General features: G+C 37.7%; 2 protein-coding genes across 3 annotated transcripts in view; both read left to right on the top strand.

Annotated features, from left to right (window-relative positions):
- LAPTM4A (lysosomal protein transmembrane 4 alpha) overlaps positions 1–21,106 on the top strand; it is a 154,604-nt gene that overhangs the window by 45,686 nt on the left and 87,812 nt on the right. The window lies entirely within an intron of this gene.
- WDR35 (WD repeat domain 35) overlaps positions 1–21,106 on the top strand; it is a 41,109-nt gene that overhangs the window by 9,736 nt on the left and 10,267 nt on the right. Inside the window, exons 9-19 of one of the 2 annotated variants that reach the window (XM_009909456.2) lie at positions 491–616; positions 4,045–4,230; positions 4,811–4,843; positions 6,941–7,001; positions 14,705–14,849; positions 15,902–15,971; positions 17,122–17,175; positions 17,566–17,675; positions 19,241–19,451; positions 20,029–20,109; positions 20,236–20,372. In XM_009909456.2, the coding sequence (XP_009907758.2) occupies positions 491–616; positions 4,045–4,230; positions 4,811–4,843; positions 6,941–7,001; positions 14,705–14,849; positions 15,902–15,971; positions 17,122–17,175; positions 17,566–17,675; positions 19,241–19,451; positions 20,029–20,109; positions 20,236–20,372 (1,214 nt within the window). The remainder of the gene's footprint in view (positions 1–490; positions 617–4,044; positions 4,231–4,810; positions 4,844–6,940; positions 7,002–14,704; positions 14,850–15,901; positions 15,972–17,121; positions 17,176–17,565; positions 17,676–19,240; positions 19,452–20,028; positions 20,110–20,235; positions 20,373–21,106) is intronic. The other variant, XM_009909457.2, reaches the window with a different exon arrangement.

Raw genomic sequence — 21,106 nt, 5'->3', positions numbered from 1 at the left:
GTGTACCTACGTGGCAAGTTCATTGTATGCTCTTGATGTATATTAGCTATATGCTTTTATTTGTTTAAACTATCAGCTGTAGTTAAGGGTGTTGTACATCAGCTTCCAGCATAAATGAAATTTCTGAGGCATGTCAGGTGTCGTCAGTACTATTGTTGCCTTTATTTTGCTAGTGACTAATACTACTGAAATTGCCAACCACAGGAAAAATGTCTATATTGTAATTTTCCCATCTAATATTTGGGTTTGTGAGTTTGAACTATTGTTATTTCCTTTCTCCCTGCCAAAAAAAGAAAAAAAAGAATTGAGGCAAAAGAACACTTTATGGTGATGCATGTTAAATATCTCTATCTGGATGTGTATTGTAATTGGAGAGTCATTTCAAGGTACTGTTTGGTTTTCATCAGCTATCAAAACTGTTTTTAAAGTATTTTAGAGTAGTTTTCCTTTGACAAATTCAGACTCTTTTTGTTTCCTTCTTTTAAACAAGCATTTGCGCACACTGAAAGTTCCTGGCAAACAGATCTCTGCCTTGTCTTGGGAAGGAAGTGGACTGAAAATTGCACTAGCTGTTGATTCTTACATATATTTTGCAAACATTCGTCCAGACTACAAGGTATGTAGTAACCTGGCACCTAACTGTATTAATAAATTTCCTGTTACTTACTAGCTTTCTGAATGGGTTGCAAAAGAAGCTCTAATACGTAAATCAGTGGTTAGCTGAAGATAACTGTTTGATCAGCACTACTGCTGGGATGTGTATGTCTGTCTTGCTGATGGAATAACTTAGCCATTGCTTTTATGATGAATTTGTGATTTTATTTTCATAATAAGGAAACAGATGCTTTTGTTAATATTAACAGACTTGGGCATGGTTCTAAATTTCATAGTAGTTGAGACTATCATGTAGGTAAGACTTCAGGGTTTTCACTGCTTTTTTGGTCAAACTGAGTGAGCTAAGTGATACAGTGAGACTTGTTTGAGCCTTACTTCTAGTGTCAGTTCTTTTGGTGGTGAAATATTGTTTTGAACCAGGAGAGTTGGCTAGAAATCATGCAACCTGATTAGATGTATTTCTTATTTATATTTCAGTTCCTAAAACACTTTCTACAAGTATGCATCCACTGAATTTTAAAGAATGTTTGAATTTCGTCTGCCATTTATCTGATTCTTTTTCAAAGAGTTAGGACTAATCAACTTTAAATTTACAGTTCAACAAAAAATATTGGTTGCTGTTATAGACTCATACAATTGTTTGGGTTTGAGGAGACAGCCAGGGACACCTCCCTTTAGACCAGGTTGCTCAGAGCCCCATCCAGCCTGACCTTGTGGATATGCACAACTTCTCTGGGCAGCCTGTTCCGGTACCTTGCCACCCTCACAGTGAAGAATTTATTCCTAATATCTAATCTAAATCTATCTTCTTTCAGTTTAAAACCCTTACCTCATGTCCTATCACTACACTCCCTGATAAAGAGTTCCGCCCCATCTTTCCTGTAGCACCCCCCTTAAACTACTCGATGGCCAATATAAGCTCTCTTTTCTCCAGGCTGAACAATCCCAACTCTCTCAGCCTGTCCTCATAGGGAAAGTCTTTCCTCTCCCTGATTATCTACTGCCCAGTATATAATATTGTATACTTTTTTTTTCCCAGCACAGGATATGTTCTTCAGTCATCAGTGTGTAATCGTTGTGATGACAGAGAGAGTGTACTGAGAGGAACATACTGCAGCTATACTGGAATGTGTCGTTCCACTCAGCTGTGAAAAGTCATTGGTCAGGGACTTAAAAATACATATCTGCTAGGAAGCAATCTCAAATAGTTTGTTGTAAATCTGCTGGAAAAGCCTTTGGAAATTTGAGCTGGAAATTAGTCTTGCAGGAAATGCTACCTAACGTTTCTTGTGGGAAATGTGTAACAGCTGGAAGACAGGCCTATTGCTTTGTTTTTAAACTCATCAGTATCTGTGAGGCCATGTATATTTCAAGATTTGGCAGTTTGTGACTGAATTACGTTTTGAAGCCTGAGTATTAGAAACTGCATGTGTAAGCTCTTTTTTTGTTGCTGTATAGTTAAAGTGCAAAAGAGGTGTCTTCAAACTGATTTATTTCTGCAGCAAATAATCTCTTAACCTATTGGTAGTATGCTCAGTTTCAATATTAAATATTTTGATGGTGTTGTCTAAAACACCAATATTTTGATGGGGTTGATATATGTTGTCTAAAAAATAGAGCGTGTTACTACTGCTATCTTCTTCCTGATGAGATCAGTAACTCCCCTTTACAAACCAGATATTCTAAAAGGTGACAGTCATTAAATGGTAGCGATTCAAAGCTGTCGTTAACTTAGATTGGATTGGCATTAATGATCTGGAGATGATGTGTTAGTATCACATTACCTATCTACTACATAATCCAGTTTCATGATTTCTAGTATTACCATAGTAAGAGAAAGGAGTTTCTAAATGAATATGATAGTAAAAATTATTAATTGATGTAATTTTTAAAAGAGTTGTTTGGTTGTTTTAAACCATTCAAAGTTCACACAATATCTTTCTGGAGCTGTAATACTAATTTAAAGTCTATAGCTCTGGCTACTGTAACCTTGTTCAAGTATGTGTTAGATTTCAATTTGTATCCTCATCATTCAGCGTTCTGGAGTTCTTTGCCACTTTATGGAATCAATTTAAGAGTTGATAAACATGATTTACAGTTTACCAACTTATTACCTCTTAACTACTTTCATACTAATTTTGAATATTCAGAATAGTATAAATTCACATGCCTGTTGTGTCTTTGAAACGTAATAGTAAATGATAATACATGAGGTACAGCTTCCAGGGTTAAAAACATGACTGTCCATTGTGCTCTTTTTATCCAGGTCTATATAATTCCATTTGTTTTATTTACCTTTTTTTTTTTCTGCATCTTCACCTTATGCAAAAGCTGAATTTATTGATTTGTGATTCCCATAACTGTGACCCCTCATGTAGCTATGTCTATGTGCCCTCTCATATAGCTGTGTCTATGTGCCCTCTCATATAGCTATGTCTATGCTCCATAGCTTTGTATTTGAATTCCCATAAACTCTACCTGAGTGAAAACCTTTGGGTTTGGATACTTTATTGCCATTCAGTTTATGTATCCATTCTAAAAGTTTTTTGCTGAATACTTTAGTTTGTCTTTGTTTCATTTGCTATAGAGTGTGGGAGCCCTTCTTGCCAGCTCTCTGATAAGCACTCTGCTTTCTCTAGCAAATGCTGATGCAGAGAATTCTAATAGTTTTTCTACAACTGCATCATCATTCCTAAGTGGTTTGCTTTATATCTTGTTTATTCATCAGCTTTACCTCCTTTTTGAGGTATTTTCTGATGTTGCTGTGTTAGAAAGGTTTTCAATATAATTTCTATGAATTTGATCAGTTCAATGCAATGAAAGAAATCATGATGCTATTTACAGTGTTTACAGTTCTTTTGCCTTCTTGCCCTTTATCCTGTTTGTTAGATGAATAATTATTCTGGGGGGGAGGGAGGGTTTTTTCTCATGTTACTAACATGGAAGAGATGATGTGAGTTACCATAGTGCTCTAACATAATTGCTTTTTTTTGGCTGTTTCATTAGTTGTATTGTTTGAGGTATGTATTTAATTTCCCTTGGGAAATGACCTTTGGTTTTCCAAATCAATAGTCATAGAACAAACATTTTCATGGAAATAACCATAATTGCAATGAGTATTTCTGTGTACCTGCTGAACAAGAAACAAAGGGAAGTGAGATCTTGTCACATTTTGAGGTTGATCCTCCAGCCCTGATTATGCTAGGTTATTGTGTGATTGGAAGACTTCCTTTGCCAGCTCAATATTATGCAAATAACTTACTGCCAGAGCTGTGTTCACATAGTTTAAATAAATCAGTTAATCACTTAACAAGAATATTGAGTACTGATTGTATATGTGAAATAAAGACTTTCTTTGACAGCTGTGAACAGATTGTTATTGAATTCTTACAACTTCTAATAGGTTTTATCAAAACTTTCTCTTGGCAGTGGGGTTACTGCTCCAATACGGTTGTTTATGCGTATACCCGACCCAACCGTCCAGAATACTGTGTAGTCTTTTGGGACACAAAAAACAATGAGAAGTATGTGAAATATGTCAAGAGCTTGATTTCCATAACAACATATGGAGACTTCTGTGTGTTAGCAACTAAAGCAGATGAAAATCAACCTCAGGTAAAGTCTTCCTTTTAATTTTCACTTGAAAACGAACTGTTACACATGTTAGTTCTTTACAGTTAGAGTAAGATAAATGTAAAATTCTCAATCTGCCTTGGAGTGAGCCATGCAGTTGTCATTTGGCAGAATGGCACTTGAGTGGGCTGATTAAAAACAGAGAACCCCAAGAAACAGCAGAGTAGTAGCAATAATGTGCAGAATTGATTAACTGCCTTTATTTTAACTCCTTGTAGCCATCGATAATTTCATTAGAACTGCAGCCGTCCAAATTAATGTTTCTTTAGAAATATTTTGAAAGATTCTCCAAAGTCAGGCTAGAAGCAGGAGATCATGAGAATGGTAACAAATACTTCATCAGTCAGAAGTGGGCAAAATGGCAGTTTTCTAGTTGATATAAATTACATTACTGCAAATGGCTTAATTTGATTGTTTCATTTGTCACTACATTTAAAATAAAATATAAATATATCTTTTAGCTAATGTATGTTTAGTTCAGTGTGATGTTAACTGTCACAGTTTTTCTTACTGTGTTCACTTCTGAATTACCTTCTGTATCACTTGTATGTTGCTTACAAAGGAGGAGCATGAGATGGAGTCATTTGGTGCAACGGTAAAAAATATGCTTTAGTGCTACTTTGCTTGATTGTGCAAGAAATGGTGTACTGTCTTATGGACTGAAAATGTGGTATACATGGCAAACAACATTTGCCTGAAATAGAGTGCAATAAAGTGAGATTTTTCTGGGTTGTATTTTTTATAGGAGAAAACAAACAGTACAGGAGCCTAATGTAACTTTCTTGAGCATAAATAAGAGATCTAATTTTAGCACCTGAAAATTACAGATAGTCATCTTCCAATCCTTTCAAAAGGATTGGAAGCCAGTATAATAATTATTAACACTGTGAGGGGTCAGCTTTTAGGAGATGAAATGAACAAACTTGTCCCTTTGGGTAGCAGTTCCTTAGAGTTGCCTTCTGAAAGACAGATTTGTTTTACAAGAGATTGCAGTCACTAGAATTGTGATTTCAAGATGGTAAAATGTGCAGCAGTTAGCTGATGGGGCAAAAGAGACTAATTTCAGCAGGAACTGTTTGAAGGTGTGTGTGAATGTGAATGTCAGTGAGTTACAAATGTTGATACCCATACAACTTAACTGTTGATACCCATAGCAAGGCTTGAGCTTTCTGCTTTGATCAAATCAGACAATGCAAATTCCCTGCTCCTGGCACTAGCCTGTGTAGATCATGCAGCTTCTGTCTTGGATACTGTTACTCCATCACCCCTTTTAAGTCCCTGACACTACTGACTTAGAGCCTCAGAAGTAAGTAAAAAGTGCATGAAAGACAAATTAAGAGTGCATATTGGGATAGTTTACCAAAGAACAATTAATATAAACATAATGGAAACAAACAGTGAGTAACTTAAAAGGCCAGGTGTGCTTTCCTGCAGAGGTGGAGGTGAAATGTAGTTTTTGGAAAACAGGAATTTGAGAATGCTGGTGGAAAGTTTAACTCATGAACAAAGAAACAATACTATTTTTGAGAGGTGTTTATTGGTGGCAGAACCTGCAGAATAAATTGTTTAATAAAAAGAAATGCTTATTCAGGTCTTTTTCTTTGAAAGAATTAAGTTTATATAGTAGCCGAAAACCTAAATTCTTCCACTCTCCTGTGATTCACAAACTTTCAATCCGTTGGTGTAAAGTGGTAAACTGTACAGCTGCAGTAGTCTGATACCACAGTTACATTAATTGTTCAGGACATGAAAAAGCTATGAAGAACTAAATATTTTTCATTTCCTGGAGAGCTAGGATAACAGCTACTAGGTGATTCAAGTTTTGGCAGCCCTGAAACCTTAAGACTTTACAGTAGAAGTTACTACTTAATTTCCACACTTCTCATTCAGTACATTCTTATTTCCCTGTGCAGTCATCATAAAGATATGAAATCCTTGATTTAGGTCTTGAAAAATAATTACATCAGTAATGACAGGGAAACATTAGCATCTATTTGCATCTTCCTGAGTTTAACAGACCAGTCTGAGGTATCTGTCCTATCAAAGCTTTCCCAAGCAGAATAGTAAGAAGGCCAGAACTAACAAAATCACCAGTTTTGTAGCATCTGCAGTTCCACTGGCTGGAGGGACAGCCTTATTCACATTTCTCCCCACGCTGTAGCTCTCTTGGATGCTCAAGATCAAAGTCTGCAAGGCATAGAACAATAGTCCCAACATCTGGGGGGAGCTAGTGAGCGGATCTGGTGCAGTTCATTAGATTTGGCATTTAGCAGTAGGGGAGAGTTGAGTCACTGAGCAATCGCTGGTAAATAACTGCAGTACTGTGTATGCCCTAGAGAGCAGGGGGTGAGACACTGGCTGATCGCCTGCAAATTATCTGTGGACCCTGCTGTTGGTACATCCTATGTATTGTATTTTGTGTGGTGGATTTGCTTCTTTGCCTAAAACAGCTGGTCATTTTCCTGTTTTGTACTGGTCTTCATTCATAGTGCTAATTGACAAATACCTCATTATTCTCATGCTTATGCTGCTTTATATTTACTGAATTCATGGTCTCTCTGTTTTCTGTTGCTGAGCAGCATTAGATTGTATAAAACATGGGTTATGAGATACACCCTCACAGAGAAACTTGTACAGGTTACAAATTTACAGAAAATTGGTAGTAATGACACTTGCTTTCATTTCTTTACAGTATGTGCTGGTTCTCTGCAACTCTATTGGCACTCCCTTGGACCCAAAATACATTGATATTGGTAAGAAACTCGAAATGGTCTCATTCTGTTGGGTTTTCTGTAGTCTTTATAATTAATTTCTTACACAAGCCTGTTGTTCAGTGAAGCAATCACTGTGTGGTAGTACCACGTGCATCCAGATGTTGTCACCTTCCATTCTTTACATGGTTTTAACTATGATTTTTATATTGGCTTTTCACTTCTACTTGGACTCTCCCTGAATGTAATGAACATATAATCGGAGGTTCTCATAATCAGAGGTTCTCATGTAATGAACTGTAATTTGTGTTGGAAATGACCTATTAAATGCTTTGTTACTAAAAACAGTGGCTTATAAAAGCAGTCCCAGTCTTGTGAATATTGGCTAAACATAAATGGATTGTTCCAGTTGATACCAACTATTTACAAACAGGAGAAAATCACAGATTGTGAAATCAATGCCTTACATTGTAGATCATAATTAAAATGAAGTTGGTCGAGTTTGAGTTCTTTTCTTACAGAACATGCATGAAATATTCTGCTACTTTTTAGTCTTGTGATTTCTGTTTATGTCAATTTGATGCCCTCTTGCTACCTTTTACAATAGGGGTGGTACATCAGAATCTTAAGTTCCCTGAAAATGCAATACCAATGGAGGCAAAAACAACAAGCCCAAACTAAGCACTGAAGTAAGATGATGTGATGGGTGGGTGGGGTGTCTCTTGTGTTCCCCCTCTCCTGTTTTCACTCTGGATCAGACATCTACACTGTATGTGCCTACTAGTCTCCTGGATTTAGTTGACAGGTGGGATTGGGGTGGTGAGAGGAGGATTCAGGGAGTTACAGGGAATAGTTAATCTCATTTCTGCAGCTGACATCTAAAATAAGTTCAGTGAATCATTCCTGAAAGGGGTCTTTTTGTTCTCCGTTGGGTGCACAGAAGCCCAGCGCAATCAGCTCATCTCTGTCAGAAATGTCTAAAATTCTGTGAGATGAATCCCACTCAAATGGTCAAAATTAGCTTTGCATGTATACCTCTAACTTTACATTTAAACTCTTTTATTTGTATTTTTCTAGTGTTCTGTTTATGTGAACTTTCTAAATCTATCTGTATTGGTTTTATTTATTTACATTATAAACAAAGGTATCAATTTCCTTATGAGGAGAGACTGAGGTAGCTATGTCTCTTTAGCTTGGACAAGAGGAGAATAAGGGGTGACCTCATTAATGTTATAAATATGTAAAGGATGAGTGCCAAGAGCATGAAGTCAAGCTCCTCTTGGTAATGCCCAGTAACAGGACAAGGGGCAATATGTGGAAGTCAAGGTATAGGAAGTTCAACATAAATGTGAGGAAGAATTTTTTTCACTGTGAGAATGACAGAACACTGGAAAAGGCTGCCCAGGGGGGTTGTGGAGTCTCCTTCTCTAGAGATACTGAAAACCTGCCTGGATGTGCTCCTGTGTGATCTGGCATAGGTGATCCTGCTCTGGCAGGGGGGTTGAACTAAATGATATTTCAAGGTCCCTTCTAACCCCTAACATTCTGTGATTTCTTTATGATTCTCCCATTAAAATTAATTTTCTGCAGCTGTCTGTATACAAGAAAAGAATCTTCTCCAATGGCTGAAAACAGAGAAATACTAATTAATTGAAAAATGCTGTTGTTGTTCCAGCTGTGTTTGAATTGTACTTAGGAGATTAAACAATCTGCAAAAGCTCCTCTTCCTTTAGCTTAAGTAAGCTTTCTGCAGTCTGTTTCTGTTCCCTCCAGTGTCAGAGGATCAGCTTAGTGCAGAGATTTACAATGCTCTTTCCTAGTGCCAGTTCGTTTGTGAAAACACCAGGCACTGCAACCTCAACCTCATCGACATGCAAATACTTCAGTTTAGAACATCTGTCTTTTTGAGTCCTGAAAGATTTATGTAGTCTCAGATTCAAATATAACAAGAAAGTCTTTTGTTGCTGTATAGTAAACACTGCCAAAAATTCAACATTTAAAAAAATGTATCTTGTAAGACACCTTTAAAGTTAGCCTGCCAAACTTGCAGAAGGAAATGCAAGATCTACAGAACACATTGTGCAGTCATGCTCCTTTGCTGTAACCACTGAAGATAAAACTTTGTACAACAATTTGAAATCTTTATAGCATAAGGGTCAGTTTGTGTGAGGTGTGGACACAATCAAGTTTTTAATATACAGTGTATCATGCTGTTGGAGCTTCTTTGCAGTGGAAGCTGTAATTGTTTCAATTTGACAGCACACTGAATTTAAGCAGCTGGCTGGCTTTGCTCAGGTCAACAGAGAAAGAAGGCCTTAAGACAGAAGACCTTTCTGCAAATTCTTGTAAGATTCCATTTGAGGCATCATTTGTAACAAAATCAAGATCCCTTTGTCCTGTTTATGAATTAAAAAAAGACAACTTTAAATCAGTTACCAGGGGAGAGTAATTGTAGTTTAAGATATAAGCAGTACAAAACCAAAATTAATGCACTCCTACTCAACATAGTTGGAGGGATGTAGCCTATGAAGAATTGTCACCTTTTGGGTTTCCAGGGCTAAAACCCACCAGACAGAATGTAGGTTACCCTCCTCTTCCCCTTCCCACTGCCCCCACAGGGAAAAGGTAGGCAAGGGAATTAAAAGGGGTGAACAAAAGACTTGAACAGAAATCAGGAGTTAAGAAAGTAATTTTTGCAAAAGAATAAAAGGTATTTAGGGGAAAAGGATGTGTGGAGATAAAGGCCAAGGGAATAAATACAGACATATACAGAATCAGATCACAGATGGCAATGGATTCTTTGGATGTAGGCCCTGACAGGTGGAGGTAAGCCAGGACCACGTGGCAGGCCTGACCCTGTGCTCAGCACCTTGCAGGGAGGCAGAGGGCTCTTTATTAAACTCCTAATGGCAAAGTAATTGTGATGGTGCTCGATGCTTGATTCACCAGCAGAAGATACAAATCTTATGCTTTAGGGCTCTAAGCCAACAGTTCAAGAAAGGTTAAAGAAAAATATAAATATTTGCTCTATTGAATTTTGAATTATGTCATTGGCCTTCTAATGCTTCTTCTACTAATGGTGGCAAAAAAGGATTAGTTAGTCTTTTTGTGGTGACAGGCCATTGATTAACTTCCTTTTGACATTGATGATAGTTACATCTTAAAGCTCTTCCTCAGTGTTTGCTAGCTCATGAATTGGTCTTTTCTTCATTGTTTAGCATTATTATGTCCCATCCTACAAAAATTTACCAACATCATTTCTTCTGTGCTTGTTTCACAGGCTCACAGGCTTTCTGTCAAAGTTCTCTCATGAGTAACTAAAAATAAACTACAGAAGGTTAAAATATCTTGTTATATAATATCTTTTTAATGGAAACACAACAGATGGTATCTGCTAAGAAAATGTCACTCCAGCTGGATTATATCTTCTTCTTACATGTGCTTAGGAGCCCTGACATAGTGAAGTGTTGAGTTATCTTCCACATGTGTGTCAGTGCCCAGGGAAATGAATATAATGGCCTGATCAACATACAGGTGGATGTATTAAAAGCAGAGTGTTGGAGTCATGTTTCAGTCCTCTATCTCCCTCTTGGACACCTTAACAAGGATGACTGAACTACATGTGAAACAGTTCTTGAATTGCTGCAATGTACAGCTGATAATTTAAAAATATATTAAAAAGCAGTTATAGTTTACCTTCATGTTCTCTAAACTGTGGTCCTATGTTGTTGTCCTATGTGTGTCCAAGTTGTCCTATGTACAGTTCAGTTGTCCTGCTGCTGTCTGATGTTTCCCTATATTTATGAGCTAACAATGTCTAGAGACATTTGAATTAAGACCTACAATTACACAGATGTCAGACTAAGTTTGTCCCAGTTTCTCAGGAGCAGCCTATGGCAGGCTTGTATGAAAACAATAGTTTAGCCTTGTGTCTGTCTGTCAAATTGTTTCCTTCCTTTCCATCAGATTTAGGTCAGATTACTTGTTTCTCTTGTGTTTGTGTATCCTATTTAATATACTATAAAATGTCTCAGCTTTTTCATGCAGCATAGTATAAAATAGAATAGAATAAACCAGATTGGAAGAGACCTTCAAGATCATTGCGTCCAACCTATTATCCAACACCACCTAATCAACTAAACCATGCAACCAAGCACCCTATCAAGTCCCCTCCTGAACACCTCCAATGATGATGAATTCATGACCTCCCCAGGCAGCCCATTCCAATGGGCAATCACTCTCTCTCTGTAGAATTTCTTCCTAACCTCCAGCCTAAACCTCCTCTGGCGCAGCTTGTGACTGTGTCCTCTTGGTCTGGTGCTGGTTGCCTGGGAGAAGAAATCAACCCCCGCCTGCCTACAACCTCCCTTCAGGTAGTTGGAGAGAGCAATAAGGTCTCCTCTGATCCTCCTCTTCTCCAGGCTAAGCAGCCCTAGCTCCCTCAGCCTCTTCTCATAGGGCTTGTGCTCCAAACCCCTCACCAACTTTGTTGCCCTTCTCTGGACACGTTCCAGCAAGTCAACATAATATATAAATATATATATATATAAAAATATAGTAATGAATTAAATTTGTTTTCCATCTAGTATTTGTAAAAAAGAATATTAAACATGAAAGCAGGTGTTTTGTAACTTCTAAAGTGAGATGAAGTGAGTGTGGATGAAACACAGACATCGCAGAAAGTTGTTTGAAATTCCTGTATATGTGAGAAATAAAGTTTCTCTCCTTCTGGGGGGAGGTCTTATGAGGGAACAGTGAAGAGAAATGAGGTGAGAAGAAAAAGAATGGTTAGAGAAAACTTGAAGGGCAGCTATTTCACATTGGGTTTGTTTTGATGGGATGGTGTCTTTTAATCCTTTCCCGTATTTCATCATTGAAGAGTAAAGGCACCTGTTTAGATATCTTCTGTACATATTTTTAAAGCCTGAAAATTAAGTATTAAGACATTAATACTGAAGGTAGCTATCAGCAAAATCAATGGGAAGAACTAGACAGTCTCTGAAGTTCATGTGTTTAGCATGGTAAGCTTCTATGAAGTGGAAATGCTGATCTGAGGAATGTCCATATCTCTTGCCTCTTGCTGACTAAAGGTCCTGACTTTTCTGTCTACTAAATAGTGAGAACACAAAGTATTTGAAGGACACTGATGCTGAATATACTAAATATGTTGACTTGCTGGAACAAGTCCAGAGAAGGGCAACAAAGCTGGTGAGGGGTTTGGAACACAAGCCCTATGAGAAGAGGCTGAGGGAGCTGGGGCTGCTTAGCCTGGAGAAGAGGAGGCTCAGGGGTGACCTTATTGCTCTCTACAACTACCTGAAGGGAGGTTGTAGACAGATGGATGTTGGTCTCCTCTCCCAGGCAGCCAGTACCAGAACAAGAGGACACAGTTTCAGGCTGCACCAGGGGAGGTTTAGGCTGGATGTTAGGAAGAAGTTCTATACAGAGAGTGATTGCCTATTGGAATGGACTGCCCAGGGGGGTGGTGGAGTCACTGTCATTGAAGGTGTTCAGGAGGAGACTTGATGGGGTGCTTGGTGCCATGGTTTAGTTGTTTAGGTGAGTTGGATTGGTTGATGGGTTGGACACGATGATCTTGAAGGTCTCTTCCAACCTGGCTTATTCTGTTATTCTATTCTATTAAATCAAGGCCACTGTATAAGATGATATTTAATTACACTAAAGGAAACAAAGTAGTTAGACTAGATAGGGATTTTAGATCTTCCTCAGCCTGAAGGGATCAAAATGAGCATCTTTCCATTCCCAGGAAAGGACAAATCTCATTCTTTTTTACTCTGCCTCAGCAATAGCCAAAACTGAAGACATCCTTTCCTCATGTTGAATCTATGCTGTTATGCACCCAAGAAGGCAAGTATTTTAGGAGCATTTTAGTGTAGCCCAGTGATTAAGGTTTGTAAGTTTTTGTGTGTGCTTGCTTCATTAATGACTGTCCAGTATGAAATGCTAAAGCAATTCTCAAAAACAATCCCTCGTGTCCTACTCATGTCCTATGCAATTGTTTAAACTATATAGGCAATTTTGTAAAAGCAGTGGTTCCCACATACAGATACTGCTCCTCCAGATGAGTTTTTGAATGGATCTGATCCTGATGATGGTGTCTGCATTCTATATATCCCTCTCCCTGCAATTTCACATTTGGCTTAAATTCAGTCATCGTTTACCCTGCCATTGCAAAGAGGGAAGGCCCTGCCCTCCATACTCGCTGCTCATTCCTACCCTCTCCAGCATTTGTGATTTTCCCCTTTAATCCAACTTAAACTAATCTTTTATTTATTTAATTTTGAGGTCAGTTAGATGAATGAACTGATCCAACTTACTCCGTGGTCAATCTGCTGCTAGAGATGATAGAAAAGAAGTGGCAGGAAAATATGTCAGGGGTTGGTATGTGGGGTTTTTTGATAGCAACAATCAGTTTGAATCTTAAGTATGTTCATAAAACACCTACCTGATTGCATTCCTCTGGATAAAGCATAGATGCCATCTTGTTTCTGGATCACAACAGAGCTCATGTGAACATCCTTTTTTCCCCCCCATATTGGAGTACTTTGAGGTGTGCATAAGTAAGTCAAATGGGGAGCCACCTGGTGAGTGGCCATGGCTTTTGTTTGTGGGATTGGTTTAGCATTGTCTTAGAGTAAAGTATTTAAACATTGACTAAACTAAGTTCAAGTATGGGCTTAGTACTACAGTTGTGTGATCTAAGAAAGAGAAAACTTTATTCCCTTATAAGAGATCGTCATGTTTCATTTTTAAAGGATAAAAGCATTACTACGGCATGTACAGCTGCAAGGTAATAAAAGAACAAAGCCAATGCATAGAACTTATGAATACTGTTAATGAAACAGAGGAGACTGTATCTTTCAGTTGTACGTGACTAATTATTGTGTTACAAGTATGTGAAATACACTGAGTTGCATCTAATGCAAAGAACTCTACTCCTCACTGCTCACCGTCCTTAAGCCTGCTTATCCAGCATTTACATTTATACTAAAAATTATTCTACAGCCGTCAGGTAGCTTATATAATTCTCTTGGTTTCAAAGAAGTAAAATCTGTTCATCCAGTCTTCCCCCATCTGTCTCTCATAGCACCACTCTTCTTTTTGGCAGTCTTATAGCTCCCTCCAGAGTTCTGTTCTGTGCTACAATCCAAAAGAATCAGATTCTTGTGCTCACAGCTTGTTATCTCTGTGACTCGGTGTTTTACTAACAGGCTGGGCTACACAAATCTTTTGAATTAGCGTGTTTTGTCTGGTAGTATAATGATTTGCTTGTAGGATTTGAAGACATAAGGAGATATACTTGAAAGGTTTCTACATTCTTCTATGCCTTTTTATGTGCATTCACTGGTTTTCAAAAAGATGAACCGAAGTATTGTAAAAGGGAGGGAAAAAAAAAAAAGCCACAATACAGTCAAGACTGGGTATTACAAAGAATAATTTAATGGTTTGAGTGCATATCATTCATAACTTGGAAGGAATTTCTCTGTTCTTCTGAATGAATAAGGCCAAAATGCCTCAGTAATAATTTCTTAGCAGATAATGACAACTGCTGCAAGGTTGTGTGGGGATTTTTTTGTTTGGTTTGTTTGGCTTGGGCTTTTTTGTTGTTGTTTTTTAGCTTTTAACCAATAGAAATGTGGTATCTTGTATCTGGGAAAAGGTTTACAAATTGGCAACTAGTCTAGTACTTGCTGCTCCTATTTTTCATTTGTTTTTCAAAACAGAGCCATTGTTTGCTACAATGACCAAAACACATGTGATAGCAGCTTCCAAAGAAGCATTTTACATCTGGCAGTATCGTGTGGCCAAGAAGCTCACAGCAATGGAAATTAACCAGGTATCACGGACCAGAAAAGAAGGCAGAGAAAGGTTTGTTTTCAAGCTTTGTCATTTTTCTTCCTTTGCATTAGCATCATTGATAGAGATGGATTCTCCCATGCTTAAAATCTGAACTCTTGTCTTCTCATTTTTGTGCTTGGATCCGTTGACTTTGCAGGCCTGCAATATTAACTACTTTTTCATAACAGTTTTTCATAACGAGCATGTGTTTGTTATGCACATCTCTTAGACTTTGGGTTAGTTCCTGGTCAGTGTCTCCCATTTGCTTGCCACCTGCTTCTCTTATGCAGCTCTGTGTCTTGATGCCTTTTTTTTTTTCTTCCCCCTCCCCTTTTTCTACTCCATACTCTCAGTTTGTAGGTAGTTTGCCACCGGTAACTTCAGCTGAATGGCTGTAAGAACATAGTCTCTGCAGCTAGTTCTCTAAATACACTTGTGTCTGGTTGTATCATCAATGTCCAAACCTATATGGACTTTCATCTTCTCAAACTAAACAAGCCAGTCAACATCATCTTACCTTCAAAATATTTCCTTCCTAGGTGCTCATTAATGGCATTAATTTCTCTGTTGCCTCAACAAGCTTGCAACTTTGTTATGATTTTCTTTTGTGTTCTTTTATGTTTGCTTCCATAGAGATGTGGTAGTGTTTTTCTATAAATCCACCATGTCCTATTGCCATGTATCTGTAATAATGAGTAATTATTTGTAGTTGGTGTAATAACTTACATTTTTTAGTATGTGAGTGGAGAAGACCCTGATGAAATATGGATGTGCCCTTTTGAAAAGAGGCAGTTGGGGTGGTTGATGGTTTGCAGGAATTTCTTACTGCTGAATGAAAGTTTATAGATCAAATGGGAATAGACTATCAGGGGCTGCAAAAGTCAATGCAAATACCATATCTTTATATTAATACAATGCAGCATTATCAGAGGGGATGCTACTGGAACATATGAGCAGGCATAGCTGTTATTCTCTTTTCCAGTTGCAATGGTTTCTTCTCCATGGACTGAAGATACCTATATGCTATCAAAAATGATGCTTTCTTTGGACTCACTTTGTCTTCTAACTTTGCTTTTCTACAGGATTTATCATATTGATGACACCCCTTCAGGGTCTGCAGATGGACACCTTGATTACAGTAAAACTATTGAAGTGAGTGATGTGTTTAACTAGTTTATTGTGGTGTGGCTTGAAGGAGAACTAGTTAGCATTCCTTTATTTTCATAGATTTTCATCAGTAGAAGTGGCCATACCTGTCATGGGTTAAGTTGAATTTGCTGCTGATATTCAATACCATGCTGCTGTCATGCCAGCTTCAAAATAAAAGTACTGGCTGGAGCAAAGTATTATGGAGCTTGAAGTTCAGATTGTAACATGGGAGGCTTCCTGCTCTGGTTGCTACTTGCGGGTTTTGGGTGTTGGCTCTTTTCTGCTGGGATGGCAGCCGGATGGGAAGGGATAGGGAAGTAGCTCCCTGGTATGTTTTTTTAGCTTGCTGATTACTGCTTGCTGCTGCTTTCTGCTGTGCTTTTTCTTCAAACAGGCCAAGATAGTTGTGCATTGTGTTATCTCATTTACGTTAAACTTTTATCTCAACTCCTTATCTCAATGCAGAATTTTTGTGTGTGTTACTTTCCTTCATTTCTGGGTTGTAGGGAAAAGACTGTGGTAACTTAGCACAATGCTTAAACTTTCTTCTACTTATACTTTTTGTACACGAGTGGTTTTATTCCCTCTGGTTAGTGTGTTGTTACTGTATTATTGGAAATATTCACTGAACTGTAGGGAACGCAGAAAAAGTGTATCTGGGGCGCAGTATGTAGACACATCCTATCTTCTTGGTGAGAGGCAGCTCCCCTTATTTCAACAATGTATAAAGATGTTGAAACTCTGTAACCCTCATGATCTCTTCTGGTATTTTCAGCCTTTTTCACTTTCTGAACACACAGGCACGTGGTTGTTTTTGTGCTTTGTGGTATACCTGAAAGTTATTACAGGCCTTACAAGTCAGGGATAGTTGCCCTCTATGTGTTTTCTGTTAAAGCACCTGTCATGTTCTGGGCTTCCTATTTTTCTGAAGGGGTAGGAGAAGAAAGGAACTGTTATTATTGACATGATTCCTACAACACAGGATTCTAATATCATAAACCATCCAAATATGTTATACTGACAAGGTTTGAATAGCCCCTTTTCACATGGATACTTAGCAACTTTCTTGTATACTTAAGTAAAACTTTTCTTTAGCAGCGCCTTCTTACTGTTGCATTAAAACTGCTAAATGATATTGCTTATATATTTTCAGGGAACAAGAGATCCAATCTGTGCAATAACAGCATCTGATAAGATACTACTTATAGTAAGTTACATGAATAAAATAAGTCCTAATTGCCTCTTGTGCTTACGGGGAGGAGATTTTTCTACAGCGTATTCAGAAGCAGTCATATTTTGTTATGTGGACCATGCCTGGACGTTCATGGGCTCCTGAAACTGTTCTGTGTGTGGACTATGGCTGTTCATTTTAACATCCCTGATTGAAGCAGATCTGTAAACTGGAAGATCTTAAGAAAATATCTTATTCACATAGCATAACTCAGAACTCTTTTTGGTGATCACATTCCCTGTTCCCACTTCTGCTCTGTCATTTATCCAAAAACTCTTTTGCGTAGGACAACATATAAATAAAGCCTTTTAAAAGACCTTATTGATGGACAAATTCTCTCAATAAACAAGCACTTCTTTTCTCTAGGGAAGAGAATCTGGCACTATTCAGAGATACAGCCTTCCTAGTGTTGGTGTAGTACAGAAGTATACCCTGAACTGTCGTGCATATCAGCTGTCTTTGAACTGCAACTCCAGGTAAGTTATAGGTCTGCTTCTAAGGAAGTGGTCTAATTTTAAAATAAACCACTGCAATTTGTGAAAATTCCAATTTTCATTAATTCTCTTATTATATAATTATATTATGCCATAATAATAATGTACAATTTTTACTTTAATATAAACTGTTTATTAATTTTAGTTGTTATTAATGGTTGCTTAACCATTTATTACATCTGGACAATCATCAGATTTCTCCGAGAGACTGTGTTAGTAAAGCTCTCTTGTTTTAAACTCTTTGGAGTGTGTGCAGGAAATTTAGGGATACTTAGAACAAAGATATTTTCATGTATATTAGATGAACCAAACATAAGTTACCTGTCATCGTGACATTAATTGATGAAATTGTCATAACCTGAAAATTTATATCTCTGAGGCTTCTATTTCTATATCCTTCTAATGCCTGGAAACTTTTCATCCCATGTAAATTTTCTGTTGTTACAAGCTGTAGCTGGTGGCAATGCTGCTAGCAAGACCGATGTTCCTAAGCTTCAGCTGTACCAACACTGAGGTTGCTTTCTCCTTAACAGCTATTTTTTTGCAGGAGTCTTGGCAAAAAAGGCAAAAACATGCTGACTGAAAAGGACTTGTAAGACATTTGAATCACTTCAAAATAACTTTAAAACTTGAAACAAAATTCATAATACATGTGTAGATTGCTTACCTTTTTAGGTAGCATCCAAAAATAGATTGCTTCACTTAAAAGGCAATGTGATCTAGTCAGAGCCACATTAGTTTTGTTTTGAACCCAAGCTCTTTTCTTTCTAAACGATTCTGTGCCAGTGGAAAAGGCTCAGATCTGTAAGCATTTAGAAGTTAATTATCTAAATTGCTTTTGGAATTTTAGTAAGGATTAAGGGTGTCTAAATACTTTTCAATATTTAGAAATGCTTTTAAAATGGCATTGTAGTAAATACAGGCTACTGTGATTCACTGAAGACCTATGTAACTGGAAATTTTCAAAAGTAACCCTCTAGAGACTGTATTTTCCTACATTTTAAATGACTTCAAAGATTAATTAGATAAGACTTCATATTGTCTGGAAAAACAAAACAAAACAAAAAAGCTAACTTTGTAGAACTAGAAGAAGTCCTGTTCTGGGGATTAACCATCTGCAGCATCATGCTGTATATTTAATTTAAGAATCTGCTTCATTGCCTCCTAGAAAATAATGGAAGCCAGTTCTATTTGGTTATTAATTGTAAGTTCTGTCAAGAAAAGTTTGGCAAGGGGCAGAACTTGCAATTTACTCAAGTACTACAAATGCACTACAGATGCAGTGTACTAAGGATCTTCAAAATGGTGGATGAAAAATGGGCACATTTCAGAGCCTTTGCAGGACCAGATCCTATATGAGCAGATGAAAAACTTCTTTCCATGTCTCTAGTCTCTCTCTGCTGCGCAGATGAATGAAAACCTATGGAATTATAATGGCATTAGCTTAGATGAGAAGTCTAGTTTGAGTGTAGGAAACTGTCTCAGATTTACAGCTTTGAATAGTACTGTTTAGCTATCTTATTTTTAATTCCTTTGTTGTTCTGCAGTCGTGTTGCTATCATAGACGTGTCAGGAGTTTTGACTTTCCTTGACTTGGATACACGGGCAGTAGACAGTACAGGAGCACAAGTGATAGGTGAGCAGCTGAAACTGGAACGCAAAGATGTCTGGGATATGAAATGGGCCAAAGACAACCCGGATTTGTTCGCAATGATGGAGAAAACAAGAATGTATGTTTTCAGAAACTTGGATCCAGAGGTAAATATTATCATAGGCAAACTACTCAGTTTACAGATTCACTCATGAATTAATGGCTTTGTGTTATTACTGTGCTTACCGGTCAATTAAGCAAGTGTTTATATAAATAAACTTGCTTCTGGAAATTTCAAAGTTTCTAAACTGAAATGTGGGAGTGTCTTTTAGGTATGAATAAGTAAAATGAACTATCAGTCCTGGGAATATGGAAAGACTGTAATATTTTCCTTAACTATATGAGATATTTTTAGGAGCATATATTTGTATGCTTTGGAAAATATAAACACATTTTTAGTAAAGATATTTGTAAAACACAGTTCAGTTAAGTCTAAATATTGGCAGGTGTTCCTTTATCTCTTTCTCATGATTTAGTTATAGAAAACATGAGGATTTTTAATTAGTTCTGTGTATATGGAATTATAATCATGTTAATGATTTTAGTATTTGTTTCCTGTTGGAAATGCAATTAAATCCTAGTTTGCAGAAGAAGAAGGTCTCTTTATGTATATGTAACAGATTTGGTTCTGATATAATCAGACAGAATACAAGTTCATTCCTCTGTAACTTATTTAACTTTAAGGAACCTATACAAACTTCTGGGTATATTTGCAACTTTGAAGATTTGGAAATCAAATCTGTTCTTCTGGATGAAGTATTAAAGGTAAGTATAATTAATACGACTTTGATAGGAAAAGTTGAAGTCTCTCTTAATGAGGGAGACTATAGATACATTGAGTGGAAATAAAGGTGATGTGAAATAAAATTGTTTCTTTATGCATTATGTTAGGATCCTGAACATCCGAACAAGGATTACATCATCAACTTTGAGATTCGGTCATTACGAGACAGTCGAGCATTGATTGAAAAAGTTGGCATTGAGGAGTCTTCCCAATTCATAGAAGACAATCCACATCCCAGACTTTGGTAACATCTCTTTATAAGCCAAGTTTGTTTAAATTTGTGTTGTTTAGGTTTTTTTTCCCTTGTTCAAATGAATCTCATGTTACAGTATAAAACTGCAACTGCGACCAGCAAAAGCAATATACACTTTAAACAGAATCATCTAAGAAAAAGGAGGAGGGGAACAAAGTAACTGCTCAGCTGCAAACCGAAGGCTGCTCCTCTAAGAACATGTCCTCATTGGTCTGAGTCACCTCCAAAAGAGCATTACAGCGTGGAGGGAAGGCCCAAAGAGGCTTTGCAGTCCCCTGCTAGCCTAGCTCCTCACCTTTTTTAGAGTTTATTTGTTTGGACTGTTTCAAGATGTGTGGCAGCCCTCTGATAATATTTGTGTCTCTCTTCTGGAGCCCTCTAACAGTTCCATGGCCTCCCTGTATTGGAGGCTCCACAGGTGGACACAGTACTCTGGGTGGGGTCTCAGCAGAGTAGAGAAGTCAGTTGAAAATAGGAGAGGATTACTAAACATTTGTGAATTTCGAAACTAACCACAAGCCCAGGATACTGTTGCTGGCTCATGCTGAGCTTCTCATCAACCAACAGTCCCAAGTTCTTCTCAGGACTGCTCTCTATCCATTCTCCACCTAGCCTGTATTTGTGCTTGGGATTGCCCCCACCCAGGTGCTGGACCTTGCACTTGGCTTTGTTGAACTTCATGAGGCTGGCACTGGCCCACCTCTCAAGCCTGTCAAGGCCCCTCT

Source organism: Dryobates pubescens, chromosome 3 (assembly GCF_014839835.1).
Source record: "Dryobates pubescens isolate bDryPub1 chromosome 3, bDryPub1.pri, whole genome shotgun sequence".
In the NCBI taxonomy this organism is placed as follows: domain Eukaryota; kingdom Metazoa; phylum Chordata; class Aves; order Piciformes; family Picidae; genus Dryobates; species Dryobates pubescens.
Note: the sequence above shows the minus strand (reverse complement) of the source record. Positions and strands in the feature narration are given on the sequence as shown.